Here is a 14654-nt window from a genome sequence, read left to right on the forward strand (position 1 = left end):
TCTACTTTTATTTTTAAATGGTTCTACTACAAATAAATTACACTCAATTGATTAAAGTCTCAAATTAACTTTTTTTTTTCTATTATTTTTACTATTATTTAACCTAATTAAATTTAATTTTTGTACAGTTATTCTTTTATTTTCTTAAACTCTTTTTTTATTTTTATATTTTTTACATTTTTTCTATTTCTTATCTAATTGTCATCTTCTGTTCATCAAAAGGTAAATTTTAAATTCTCTATATTTTTTTATATAACTTCTTATGACTCTATGTATCTTCCAATTTCATTATTTTTCTTTTTGATATTTTCAATAACAAATTTTAATTCAAACAATTATAGTTTAGGTATTAATCTAATATTTCTCTTCATGACTTTATATAGAAAAAAGATGAATGAAAATTTTAATGAGTTAAGATTTGTATATATATAATTGGAAAAAAAAATTGAAAACAGATTTTAGCCTATCGAAAGCTGCTTTATTTAATATTTTTAAAATAACTAAAACTATTTTTTTAAAAAAAGAATATTGACTATTTTATAAAATTTCTACAAATTTGTGAAAGTCATATTTTCAATAAAAAACATTTTTATTTTATTTGTTAAAAAAATTAAAACAAGTCAAATACTTTCATAATGCCTTGACCTATTTGACATTGATGAAGTGCACTGCAAAATGAAATTTATAACTAAACAATGTTAATACCACATTACCAAATACCAATGGTGTACCAAGAAAGATATGTTAAATAATCTAAATTTTAATACCCCGGAATGCAAATAGTCTATTTTACTAAAATAAAACAAAGCTACTTATTCTTTGAAACCAAAAAAGTAAAAATAAAAAAACAAACAAGGTCATAATGCTTGAAATGTTTCCAAACTTTAAGGTGTTAGCAAACATTATAAAAATTTAAGTAAATTGCCAAACTCTTAGTACTAATTTGGTGGTGTATTTAATTTGCATTGCAGCTAAGCACATCTCCCAGAGCTCATTGCCTTTGATTTTTATTTTGAGTAAACCCAATGATGATCAAAACTGCTGTTCAACATCAAAAACGAAAAGGAGAGGAAAAAATAAAACAATTAGAGATTAATTGAAAGTAATAAAAGTGTATTATAAACTAGATTAAATTAAATCTATGTACATAATATAATTCTTTTTGCGCTATCTTAAAATACTCATTAAATCTTAAATTTCGTCATTGTAAAACAGTACGAATATTCTGTGAATTTTCGTCGAATATTATGACGCCAAATCCGATAGAAGTTACAGTTAAAAAAATCCGACAATAATTCTAATGATAAAAAACGCTTTTATGATATTTCACATGTATAATTATATATCATCTTCTGCAAATATTTTATTATATTTTCTCTGGATTGAATTACCAATATCTAAGTTATATATTATGAAAAATGTGACTATTCAAAACCCACTACTCTGGTTCATAATCTTCATATACATACAAAATTAAGAATTCTGCTATTATTGTCTATGATGATATGTTCTTAGTTCTTACCTTGAATTTGAGTAAACATTATCAGAAGGTGGAGTTGGCATTGAATTAATTGCATGTTCTAAGTTTTGAGACTGTTTGATCATTTGGAGTCTTTTCATCACCAACCTCTTCACTTCTGCTTTGTTATGTTCAATTTGATCTAAAATAAAACATAGGTCAAATCAGCTCTATAGTTGAGACATAATAACATTAGGGAAATCATCAATTTACAGGATCCAATAATCATTTATAAGTTTTTCAAATTTGGTCTACAATTTTTCTTTTCTAAAATATCTTTCATAATATATTTATGAGTAAAGTATCGATTTTGTCCCCAACGTTTGGAGTAAGTCCCAAAATTGTCTCTAACGTTTCAATCGTCCTATTTAGGTCCCTAACGTTTCAAAATTAACTCAATGTTGTCCTGCCGTTAGGGATCCGTTAACAGAATTGACGGCAGAACAAAATTGAGACGATTTTGAAACCTTCGGGACTCAAATAGGACAAAAATGTTGGAAACAAAAACGATACATAGAAATAAATTTTAATTTTATCTTTCAATAATATCAATTTTTTACTATACATAGTATTCAATTATTTTTTAATCTCATCTAAGTAAATTACACTTAGTCACATTACTTTCATTCTAAATAAATTTTTTTTTTTATAATTTTACGGATAAGTATTATTTTGGTCCCTAACGTTTAGGGTCAGAATCGAAACCGTCCCCAACGTAATTTTCAATTTAAAATTGTTCCCAACGTTTTATTTGATATTAAAATCGTCCTTTTGTATAAAATATTTTTATAAATGACAAAAATACCCCTTATCCCCAACCTTTCACTCTTCAAGCAAAGAACATGAATCCCAAAAGTTGCATATCTGAAGAACAAGTCTTCTATTTTTCATCTCCTTCTTCTCAGTGGTTCCAGATCTACACGCCACATGAACCCCAAACCCTCTCTATCCCGAGAAACTCTCTTCAAACAAAAAACATAAACACAACCCTCGATCTCTCTTGCTGAACGGCGATCATGAAGGAAAGCATTCGCTCGCCGGAATCTCCACCGTGACTCGTGACTCACGACCGAAACAATGATGAAGATGACAGAAAACTGCGGTGACTCATGACTACCTGACTCGTCCTCGCCAGAACCTCCACCGTCACCGGCAAAATCTTCTTCCCCTCCCTTCCGTTTTCAGTTCCACTCCAGTTCAGTTCTCGCGGACAGATCCGAACCGTTATAACTTCTCCAGGTTGAGTCTCCGCTCCGACTTGAGGCTCCACAAGAGCTCCGCACAGCAGTGATTGGCGCCGATGACTCAACACTGGCAGCAGCACGCATGTCTTCCTCTTTCGGCAGCGAAGTTAGTTTCACGACTCCCCCTTCTTCAATTAACATTTGTTGCTCTGCTTTGTTTCCTTCTTTGATTAACTATGTTTTTTATTAGTTGCATCTCTTGTGAATGAGATATTGCACGGTTATATTAGAGATGTTTTTTATTGATTATGTTTTTGAAAGACGTTTTAATGATGCCTCCCATTTTTTGTTCTTTTAATTAGAGATGAATTTGGAGATTTTTTATTCTTGTAATTAAATCTGAATTTTGTTAATGGAAGAAGAAGAGAATTTTAGTTCTGAATTTTGTTAATGGTTCTAAATTTGGTTAATGGAGGAAAAAGTAATTTTGTTAATGATTATCAATTTTGATAATGGAAGAAGAAGAAGAGTGAAAGGTTGGGGATAAGGGGTATTTTTGTTATTTAAATAAACTTTATACATTTATTCTAAATAAATAATATAATGTGATTAGAATGAAAGTGTAAAATTATAAAAAAAATTAATTTATTTAGAATGAAAGTAATGTGATTAACTGTAATTTACTTAGACGTGATTAAAAAATAATTAAATACTATATGTACAGTAAAAAATTGATATTATTGAAGGATAAAATTAAAATTTATTTCTATGTATCGTTTTTGTCCCCAACGTTTTCGTTCTATTTAAGTCCCTAACGTTTCAAAATCGTCTCAATTTTGTCCCACCGCCAATTCTATTATCAGATCCCTAATGGCAAGACAACATTGAGTCAATTTTAAAATGTTAGGGACTTAAATAGGATGATTGAAACTAGGGGTGTGCATGGCCCGGCCCGGCCCGAAGACCCGGCCCGGTCCCAAACACTTTAGGGGCTAATTTGATGTGATTTCATCAGGTCTAGGGTCGGGTATGGGTCTCAAAAGTAGACCCGGTCATTATTTCGGGTCGGGTCCGGGCCATAGCTCGGGTCACCCGAAATCGGCCCGGTGGCCCGGTCATCATACATAATTAATATTTTGTGTTATTAGTGATGGATAATGGCTATTATTATGTGAAATTTAAGTATTGTAAACCTTAATATTTTGTATTATTAGTCATTATATATAAGACTATAAGTTAATATTTTATGTTTAAAATGCATAAAACTTTAGACTAATGCATAATCTTGTGTTATTTATATTGATTTAAATATTTGGTGTTATTAGGCAATATTAGTATTGATTATGGTTATACTTTAAGCTTAGAGAAGAGTTAGTTCTTATTATATTTTTCTAAGTGAATTTATCATGTCAAATAATGGTTAGAGTCTTGGAAATTTGGATATTTTTACATGCTAACTTACAAGAAGATATCAAGGTAATATAATGTTAACGGCCCGGTTTTTACCCGGTATAATCGTGGCCCGAAAGTGTATAGGTTTCATCGGGTCTAGGATCGGGTTCGGGTCTAACAAATAGACCCGGTATATATTTCGGGCCGGGTCTGGGTCACATCAAACCTGGTTTCACCCGGCCCATGCACACCCCTAATTGAAACGTTAGGAACAACTTTGGAACTTATCCCAAATATTAAGGACAAAAAAGATACTTTCAAATTTTATATGGGTGACTTCTACGATGTTTGGTAACATTTTTTTTATTATTCTAAACATATAGCAACATTTTTAAATTTGATCACACTTTTTTCTTCAAAAAAAATAATTTGATCGCACCCTTTTTAAAAGTAAATCGTTAATTGGTTCTGATACCAAAATTTTAAAACAATTTTTTTTAATTAATTGTTCGATTTCCTTTATTAATGATCTATTTTCTTTAGGATTAAATTTTTTCTATTTTTATTCATTTATCTTTTTTATAACATGTATACTCTATATTTCTTCAAGAAAATCAGCTATATTATTTAGTTCAAAATAAATCTATAATTAAGATGTGATAAATTACTACACGATGACAATTTTTCAAAGTACCGTGAGAAATACAGGTTAGGATTTTGGATTTTTTAAATAAAATTTATTGTAGAATTAAAATTTTGCACAAAATTATTTTGTATTAATTTTAAAAATTTCATGTCATTAGAATTAGCATTTGTTAAATTAATGTTTTTTATTAATAATTCAATAGGATTGTTTCATGCAATTTTATCTATACTTTTTGTTAGAGAATCGTTAGAATCAATTTAGATCAATTAGTATCGTCTATATTTATATAGCATATTTGTATATTAATTATAGGATTCTATGTCTTTATTACTTTGATTCATCTAGCACCTATAAATACCCCTTGTATATTGTACCTTTTCAACAGACTGAATAATATACAAAAACACTTTTCTCAACTTGGTCTCTTATTTCTAACATGGTATCAAGAGTCTAAAGTTTTTTTTTTTCAATGAAATTTTGTTCATAGCCTCTTTATTTTTCTCTTCCGACCGTGCCTCTTTGCTCTTGTTTTTCAATCTGTTTCCGACGCTTTGGTTCGTCACCTCCAGCATCATCGTGATCTTCTCTTCATCAGCTTTCCAACGCCGCCGACATCGCCGATAGAATCCTCCGGACACGCCATCACGCGCCGCTGGAACCTTGCTGCCCACCTCCATTGTTTCTCATTCCAGAAGCTTCAGCAGCCGTTGGATCTTGGTGCCGATCGGATGTTCCTGGCACTTCCACGTGTCGCACGGAAGGCATCCTTGGTTGACCCGTGAAACCAGTGACCCGCGAACAACCGACCCGCCCTGCTGGTTGACCCGCGTTCCACCTCATCGCCAGCGTGTCATCTCGCTCCTCTCAGGCGCCGCCACGTGTCATCGTTCTGTCGACGTGGCGCTGATGTCACTACTGACGTGGCGCTGACGTGGCAGACAAGCGGGACCCTCCCTAAGATTTCTTAGTGAGCTCTTTTCGATTTTGCACTCTGTTTTCTCATTTTCTGCCCCGAATTTGCAGTTTCTTCTCCCTTTTGCTATTATTTCTATTACTATGGAAAAACCGGATGTCTTTCAGCCTATCCCTGTTATCCTTAATGGCTCCAACTATGCACATTGGGTTGAAGCTATGTGAGGATTTCTTAAAGGGCGAAAATTATGGCGATATGTGACTGGTGATATTGCCTGTCCTGTCAAGCCAACTATGACTGACAAATCCAAAGATGGTGCCTCCAAATCCAAGGAGGATGCTGAGAAGGACTATGCAGAGAAATTGGAAGATTGGGATAGTAAAAATCATCAGATCATCACTTGGTTCCGCAACACTTCTACTCCTGGCATTCATTTACAGTTTGGGCATTTTGAAACTGCTAAAGAGGTATGGGATCTTTGGCAAAACGTTACACTATTTCTAATCTCTTTCATCAATACCAACTGCTTAAGGAACTTCATAGCCTTAAGCAAGAACGTGGCCAAGCAGTTTTTGATTTTCTTGCTCAGATGGAGATTATTTGGGATCAGTTGACCTCTTGTGAGCCTGTTCTTAAAGATCCCACTAATGCTAAGGCGTATGAGGATTATCGGAACCGGACACGTCTCATCCAATTTCTGATGGCACTTACTGATGACTATGAGTCGGTCAGGGCTTCTCTTCTTCATCAGAATCCCTTGCCTAGTCTTGAAGATGCTCTTCCTCGTCTTAAGTCTGAAGAAACGCGCTTAGGATTGCTTCGTTCTAAAAGTGAAACTGTCTTTGCTGCCACTGACAGAAAGGGAAAAACCTGTCGAAACTGTAACCGGCCTGGGCATTCCTTCTCCGACTGTCCTTCTATTGAATGTCGTAAGTGCAAACAAAAAGGCCACATTGGCTCCAATTGCCCGAAACTGTTCTGCCATTATTGTAAGCTCTCGGGTCACTTGATTGCTACCTGTCCTACTTGACCACCGCGTTCAGATCAGAACAAGTATCAACCTCATCCCAACAACACTCCGCATGTGCCTGCCTCTATTGCTGCTGCTACTGAGTCCACCCCTTTCGCATCTCTCAACACACCTTCTGTCTCTCCATCAGATATTGAATCTCTTCTTAAGCAACTTCTCTCTTTTTCTGGTAATACCCCCGCTACTCTTTCCACCCCTCCAGGTAATTCTAAATGGTATTTTGATTCTGGTTGTTTTAATCACATGTCTCCTTTGCGTCATCTTTTCTCGTCGTTGTCTCCCACTACAAATGCACCTTCTGTCAACACTGCTAATGGTTCCCTCTTGCATGCAACACATCACGGGATTATTTCACAGTCCAATATTCATCTTTCTTATGCTTATTTTATTCCAAAATTGAATTTTAATCTTATCTCTGTCGGTCAGCTTGTTGAACTCGATTTTGAGGTCATTTTTTCTATTTCTGGTTGTCGTGTGCAGGATTGTCGGACGGGAAAGATCATCGGGACTGGTTGTAAGGTCAGACGCTTATTTGAGCTCGAGAACCTTCATGTTCCCTCTACAAATCTATGTGCTGCTTCCTCTCCATCTACTCTTCACTTGTGGCACCGTCGTCTTGCCCATAGCTCCTTAGAAAAATTGCGTCCTCTTATATCTACGGGTGTTTTAGGTCAAGTTCAAAATGAGTCTTTAGATTGTATTTCTTGTCACGCTGCAAAACAACCTGCCTTATCCTTTAATAATAATTCCTCTATTGCATGCTCTCCTTTTGATCTTATTCATTCTGATGTTTGGGGCCCCGCTCCCACCGCTTATATGGGAGGGGCTCGATATTTTGTCGTCTTTATTGATGATTATTCATGTTTCACTTGGGTTTATTTGATGACTAATCGTTATGAGTTGTCTCAGATTTATATCAACTTTGCCACTATAGTTCGAACTCAGTTTTCAAAGGTCATTAAAATTTTCAGACGTGATAATGCTATGGAATATCGTGACTCCAAACTTTTAAATTTTCTCGCTGAACAGGGTAGTTTGTTCGAGTTCTCTTGTCCTAGTACCTCTCAACAAAATGGAAGAGCTGAGCGTAAACACCGTCATATTCTTGACTCTGTCTGTGCGATGCTTATTTCCTCTTCCTGTCCTGAGCATGCTTGGGGTGAAGCTATTCTCACTGCTGTTCATGCTATCAATAGACTCCCTTCTTTTGTTCTTGGTAACACTACTCCCTTTGAGAATCTTTATCATACTTCTCCCGATTACAGTTCTCTCCGTGTTTTTGGTTGTGTCTGTTTTGTCCTTCTTCAGCCTCTTGAACACAATAAGCTTGAACCTCGGGCTCGCATGTGTTGTTTTCTTGGTTATGCTTCTGAACATAAGGGTTATCATTGTTGGGATCCTATCTCTCGCCGTATTTGTATATCTCATCATGTTGTCTTCTGGGAGCATCACATGTTCTCTAGTTTTTCCTCTTTTGAGTCCATTTCTTTTACTCCGTCACCGTTTTTTACTAACCCAAATGTTGATCTCTTTCCTAGTGATGATACTACAGGGTCTACCCCAAGTCTATCCCTCAAGGCCCCTGCTCCTCCGCCTTCTCCATCTCCCGATGATTCCAGTTCAGACGGCGATCCCGCTCCTACCGTCATGCCTCCTCCTCCCACTTGTTCTTCTAGAGTAAGGAATCAACCTCCTCATCTTCTTTATTATCATTGCTTTTCAACTATTCTTCATCAACATGAACCTAAGTCATTCAGAGAATTCTCCACAAATCCAAATTGACAACAAGCAATGTAGGAAGAAATACAGGCACTTGAAAAAGCACACACTTGGGATTTGGTTGATCATCCTTCTGATCAGGAAGTTGTGGGCAGTAGATGGGTATACAAGATCAAGACTAGCTCTGATGGCTCTATTGACCGTTATAAGGCACGCTTGGTTGCTCAAGGTTGCACGCAAGAGTATGGTATTGATTATGAAGAGACTTTTGCTCCTGTCGCTCGCCTTACGTCTGTTAGAGCTCTCATTGCCATTGCCGCGGTTCAAAAATGGTCTCTCAGTCAGATGAATGTGAAGAATGCATTTCTTAATGGGATTTGAAAAAAGAAAGTCTATATGAAACCACCTCCGGGATATCCTTGTCCTTCTAGTAAAGTTTGTCTCCTTCGCAAGGCACTTTATGGACTTAAGCAAGCTCCTCGTGAATGATTTGACAAGTTCAGCACTACCATATGCAATCTTGGTTTTACTTCTAGTCCTCATGAGAATGCCCTTTTCATTCGTAAAAGCGAACGTGGAGTTGTTCTTCTACTTTTGTATGTTGATGACATGATCATTACTAGAGATGATGTTGATGGTATCTCTGATCTCAAGGCCTTACTTCACCGTACCTTTAAAATGAAAGATCTTGGTTCTCTCAGCTATTTTCTTGGTCTCGAGGTCATCTCCACAGATGATGGCATCTATCTCTCTCAGGTTAAGTATGCTTCAGATCTTCTTGCTCGCGCTGGGATTATAGATAGTCGCACTGAGTCTACTCTTCTTGAGCCTAATGTTCGATTTACCCCTATGGATGGCATTGTTTTGGATAATCCGACTCTCTATCGGCAGTTAGTTGGAGGTCTTGTCTACTTGATTGTCACCCGACTAGACATTGCCTATCCAGTTCATGTCCTCAGCCAGTTCTTGTCAGCTCCTCGTACTACTCACTATGCGGCAGTTCTTCGCATTCTTCGCTACGTCAAAAGCACTCTATTTCATGGCCTTTATTTTTCTGCACATTCCTCTTTGACCCTTCAAGCATACTCCGATGCTGATTGGGCTGGTGATCCCACTGATCGTCGTTCTACTACTGGTTACTGTTTGTTCCTTGGCGACGCTCTCATTTCTTGGCGTGCTAAGAAGCAAACGTTCACCGCTCGCTCAAGCACAGAAGCTGAGTACCGTGCCCTCGCTGACACCACTGCTGAGGTTATCTCGATTCGTTGGCTTCTCGAAGATCTGGGTGCTCCTCAGTCGTCCCCTACTGATGTTTTTTGTGATAATTGCAGTGTTATTCAGATTGCCCATAATGATGTGTTTCATGAACACACCAAACACATTGAGATTGATTGTCACTTTGTTCGGCAACGTATCCTTATTGATGCTATTCGTCTCATTGCTGTTGGAACACTGGATCAGACTGCTGATATCTTCACGAAAGCTCATCACCCGACTCATTTCCGAACTTTGTTATCCAAACTCAAGTTGGTATCCTTAGCTCCCACTTGAGTTTGAGGGGGGATGTTAGAGAATCGTTAGAATCAATTTAGATCAATTAGGATCGTCTATATTTATATAGCATATCTGTATATTAATTGTAGAATTCTATGCCTTTATTACTTTGATTCATCTAGCACCTATAAATACCCTTTATATATTATTGTACCTTTTCAACAAATTGAATAATACACAAAAACACTTTTCTCAGCTTGATCTCTTGTTTCTAATACTTTTCAAGTGTTGTTAAAATTTCATAATCATAGATAGCAAAATTATATAAGGATAATAGAAGATAGTATTGTGTTATTTTTAAGAATTGAATCTAAAATTCTTAGTTTTGAGTTAATTTATTTAATTATCATCTGAACTAATTTTATATTTGTTGTTATTTACTATATATTTAACAAATAAAAAAGTTAATTAATAAGTAATATGAGAGAGAGAGACCTTGGATAACAACTCTATCGTTTTCAAGAGCAGCCATTCGTAACTTCATTTGATGTTGCTCATTCAGCATTGAACGTTTGTAACTCTTGCTTTCCTCAATTTGTGCTTGAACGTTGGATATCTTTGCCTTAGGAAAAAGTTAATTACAAATTGTAATTCATACATACATACATACATGATACATACATACATAATCATTCTAATATGTTTATACTATAGGAAAACTTTTAAGCGTATCGAGGACACCGGTGTTTCAGTTGTTTTAACCGTTAATTTTAATTTATACTATATTATATATATTTTTTATAATTTAGATCAACGGTTAAAATAACTGAAATACCGATATTTTTGGTACACTTAAAACTCTTCCTATATTATATATGACCTGAAATGTTATTATATGATGTAGCTAATTAAGTCACCTTATTGCAGCATAAACTTTTTAATATTCCACACGATAATATTTTTTGTCTATGTCCATATTTTAAATTTGTGATCATAATTATAAATTAATGGTCACTATTCTCTTATTCTAAGTCGCGACTTTTACTATAAACTAATCCAGCATAATCATAGTTCTATGATCATGATATTTTTATTTTTTATCACAATTTTTTGTCACGTTATTCAATAACTTATTTATTCTACCTAATGGAATAAAATGCGCTTATAATCAATTTTTGGCATGTACAGCAAAAATTTCCAGTCAATTAGCTAGTTAGCTACCACTCTCAAAATACCAAATGATATCATATTCATAATTATAATCAACTTTTTTATTAAATAATGTAATAAAATACAAAAAAAAATTATTTTGCTGTGTAAAAGATTATTTGATTCAATTTTATTCATACAACTTTTCAAACAGCAAAACACAAATGTAATTTTTTACAAATCTATAGAAACAGCTACTGACAGTAGCGATTTAGAAGAGTACATAAATCGCGACTCGTGAAACAGTGGACAAACAGAAACTGCTATAAATAGCAGCGGTTTCTGTACAAGTGGACGTGGTCAGAAATCGCTACAGGCAGTAACAGTTTATGTGTTGTGGTGCGTGTAAGTAAATCGCTAGAAGCAGCAGCGGTTTATGTTAAAAGTGACTATAAAACCGCGAAAGCCAATCGCGAATTCTTCATTAGGCGTGGAGTTTGAATATTGTTAGAGAGAGAAAATTGTAGAGAGAGGGGCGGGAGAACTTTGGAGTGGATTCGAGTTTTCTCAGCGCTGACCTTCAATTGGACATCATGGCAGACGAACAGAACTTGTAATGACTAAACGACATTACCTACGTTACCAGTGCCATTGTCGACGAGGTTAGCTTGTTTTTATTTTTCTGAGTATTAGAATTTTGTAAAATAGAATCTAATATGTATAGGGTATAGGAGTTAGAATTTATATTTTAACCTTTACAGTTGAATAATTAGATTTTGGAATATAAAGTGTGGTATGTTGTAGCATATAGGACATGGACATTAGTATACCTTAAGATTTATAGTTTAGGGTGTTAGATTGAATGCGGATACAATGTTAGATGTTGTTGTGATATCGTAATTAGAGAGGCTATGGATCGGATGTTATTTAGTGACTATGCATGTATGAAGTAGAATAATTTTTAATTATTTAGTGTTAATATGTTTAGGGTTCTTTTTAATTATTTATTAATTTTATTTGCTGATTTAATTTTCTTAATTGAATAATTATTTAATTGTTTAATTATGCAATTATTTAATTATTTGTTGTAATTAGTTAGGGTTTTATCGTGTTGCAAGTAGAATTTAACTGTGTTGTGGTTATGTTTACTGTATGGTGCAGCCGAGTAGGTGTATCTACAGTGTTCGGCGGCAACAGAATATGCCTATACATGAACGGATCATACCTTATTTGGAGAGGGCTGGTTTGTACCACTTGGCCAGGCTAAACAGTTGTTGATTCTGGTTGGATGAGCCTATGGCCAGTGCGTTCATCGAGAGGTGGCATCCTGAGACCTGAGACGCACTTTTCATATGCCTTTCAGAAAGTGCGCCGTCACACTGCAAGATGTGGCATTTCAACTTGGGTTTCCTGTTAATGGAAAGGCCGTTAGTGGGTGCCTGACTGAGTTTGAAAATTCATGGAGGGTGGCCGACCAGTTTGGGAATGGTTTCAGGAGTTATTCGGTGAGCTGCCACCACCAAATAAGGTCAAACAAATGACAATCACTTCACATGGTTCCATGAGAGGTTTAGGGTGTTACCAGCAAATGCGACCGAGGACACTGTTCGCATGTACGCACGTGCCTATATTATGATGTTGTTACCCACTCAATTATTTAGGTACAAGTGTGCGAACCGGGTTCATATTCGGTGGTTGCCCTTTGTAGCGAATCTTGATGACCTGGGCAGTTATAGCTGGGGGTCCACCGCATTTGCATGGTTGTATCAATGCATGTGTCGGGTGGCGAACTGAAATGGCACCAACTTGGGGGGTCATCTCCAGCTACTACAGAGTTGGATCTTCTGGCGGTTTCCCTCTTTGACGTCGCAGGGTTTGAGGATTTTTTATTTCCGTTGGCATCCAGGTATCGTTTATTTGTTTCAAGTTGATAAACTATTATATGTCATGTTAAACCTTCATCTTACCGCTTACTATCATTCAGGTGGGCAGCATACTTACCACCAAATGATGGGAATGAGCAAAGGGTTATAAATTATCTCGTTGCATCAGACAGTTGATTCATCAACTTGATCACCCACTCTAACCGGAGAGGTCTTCAACAGAGCAATCATACCCTCCATGGTGGATGTCACCCCAAGGATCCAAGGGGCAACTCGCCATAAGACTCCTCTCAGTCACTGTATATCTATGCTACTGCCTTCTGCTTCGCCATCCAGACCTTTCTGTAGCTAGGCCTGAAACCATAGTTTGCCTCAGTTGCTTCCTGCAAAACCTTTATCGTAATCGACGCATCGGCTCTAACCAACGGAAAGATCCTAGCACATATGACATGATAATCAAGCTGCCTGTGATTACTAGATATCGATGTGGCCAAATACGTGTGCGGTCCGTTGTACCTCCTCACTTCCCAAATGCTCTTCCTTTGTCAGAGCGTGATATGAATCATCCACATGCATCCTTTGGCGAACTCCTTGCATCTCCTGTGGTATTTAAGATGGTCCGACTCCATCACCCTATACTCAACTCCACGCCGGATGCTGTAATCCTTTACGCTCAGCACAACTTCCTTCTTACTTTGGAAAGATTGGCCAATCTAAAATTCCATTAAAGCAGTTGTATCATGCAGATCCTGACCCCCAAAGGTTGCATCGATGTCTGGCTATTGGCCTATGGCTTCCAAGTTCAACATTGACAAGTGTGAAGGATATTGTTGTGTGCCGGAACTCGATGGCCCATCGAGTATATGTGGATTGCTCGGAATATCATCACTGTCCCCAATAATGTTAATCAGCTCATCGTCAAAATCATTGTCTCGCATCGCATTTTCAACTCGATCCGGTCTAGTCTCAACTGCAAAATCAGGAACACCACGAGGCACACCAGCAGTACCAACCGCAACACATAGAGGATCAGGGAGTTGACAAATAGGTGCTATCACAGGCATCGACGTTGAGGCACCCCCCATCATCGTCGATTGAGGATTCGGCGCTGATACCCCAGAGTTGTCGACACCATCTTCTAACTTGGCAAACAACTCGGGCATTCTAGCCTCAGAAAAACTTCGCCAACAGTGAAACAAGACCTGCATATCTTTATCGGACCCTATCACAAATGTCTCATACTTCACACTGGTTGACACAACAACAATAGGAATCTTGTAGAACAACTTCTTTACCCACGTTGTTCCACACACTCCCAACTTCTGTAATATGCTGCTTTTTATATTTGCCAACGTACAAGACAACCGGATAAAAAGGTTAAGCGGTTCCCTATTCGTAAATTTAACACCATGCCTTTTGCTTTTCTAAATTTTACCAGAACAATGCACTAGAGTTAAAAAACTCTCCGCACCATTCATTTGTAAAAAATAGCACTCCAATACTACCTCATTGCCTTAGAGGAGTATATATAGACAAGCACCATATGCATACAGCACACATAAACCGCTACTGTCTATAGCGATTTATGACCACGCCCACTTGAATAGAAACTGTTGCTGCTTATAGCAATTTCTACTTGTCCACTGTTCCACTTGATTCTCCTCTAAACCGCTATTACCAGTAGTAATTTCTATAAATTCGTAAAAAATTATATTTACATCTTAC

At 36.5% G+C, this 14654-nt stretch overlaps 1 protein-coding gene across 1 annotated transcript in view; it reads right to left on the reverse strand.

The window, feature by feature from the left end:
* Nucleotides 832-14654, reverse strand: part of LOC110268974 (basic leucine zipper 34-like) — a 16438-nt gene continuing 2615 nt past the window's right edge. Inside the window, exons 4-6 of the mRNA XM_021116171.1 lie at nucleotides 10393-10519; nucleotides 1523-1661; nucleotides 832-1038 (exon numbers count right to left, since the gene is read on the reverse strand). Coding sequence (XP_020971830.1) covers nucleotides 1008-1038; nucleotides 1523-1661; nucleotides 10393-10519 — 297 coding nt within the window. The 3' untranslated portion in view covers nucleotides 832-1007. The remainder of the gene's footprint in view (nucleotides 1039-1522; nucleotides 1662-10392; nucleotides 10520-14654) is intronic.

Source organism: Arachis ipaensis, chromosome B01 (assembly GCF_000816755.2).
Source record: "Arachis ipaensis cultivar K30076 chromosome B01, Araip1.1, whole genome shotgun sequence".
In the NCBI taxonomy this organism is placed as follows: domain Eukaryota; kingdom Viridiplantae; phylum Streptophyta; class Magnoliopsida; order Fabales; family Fabaceae; genus Arachis; species Arachis ipaensis.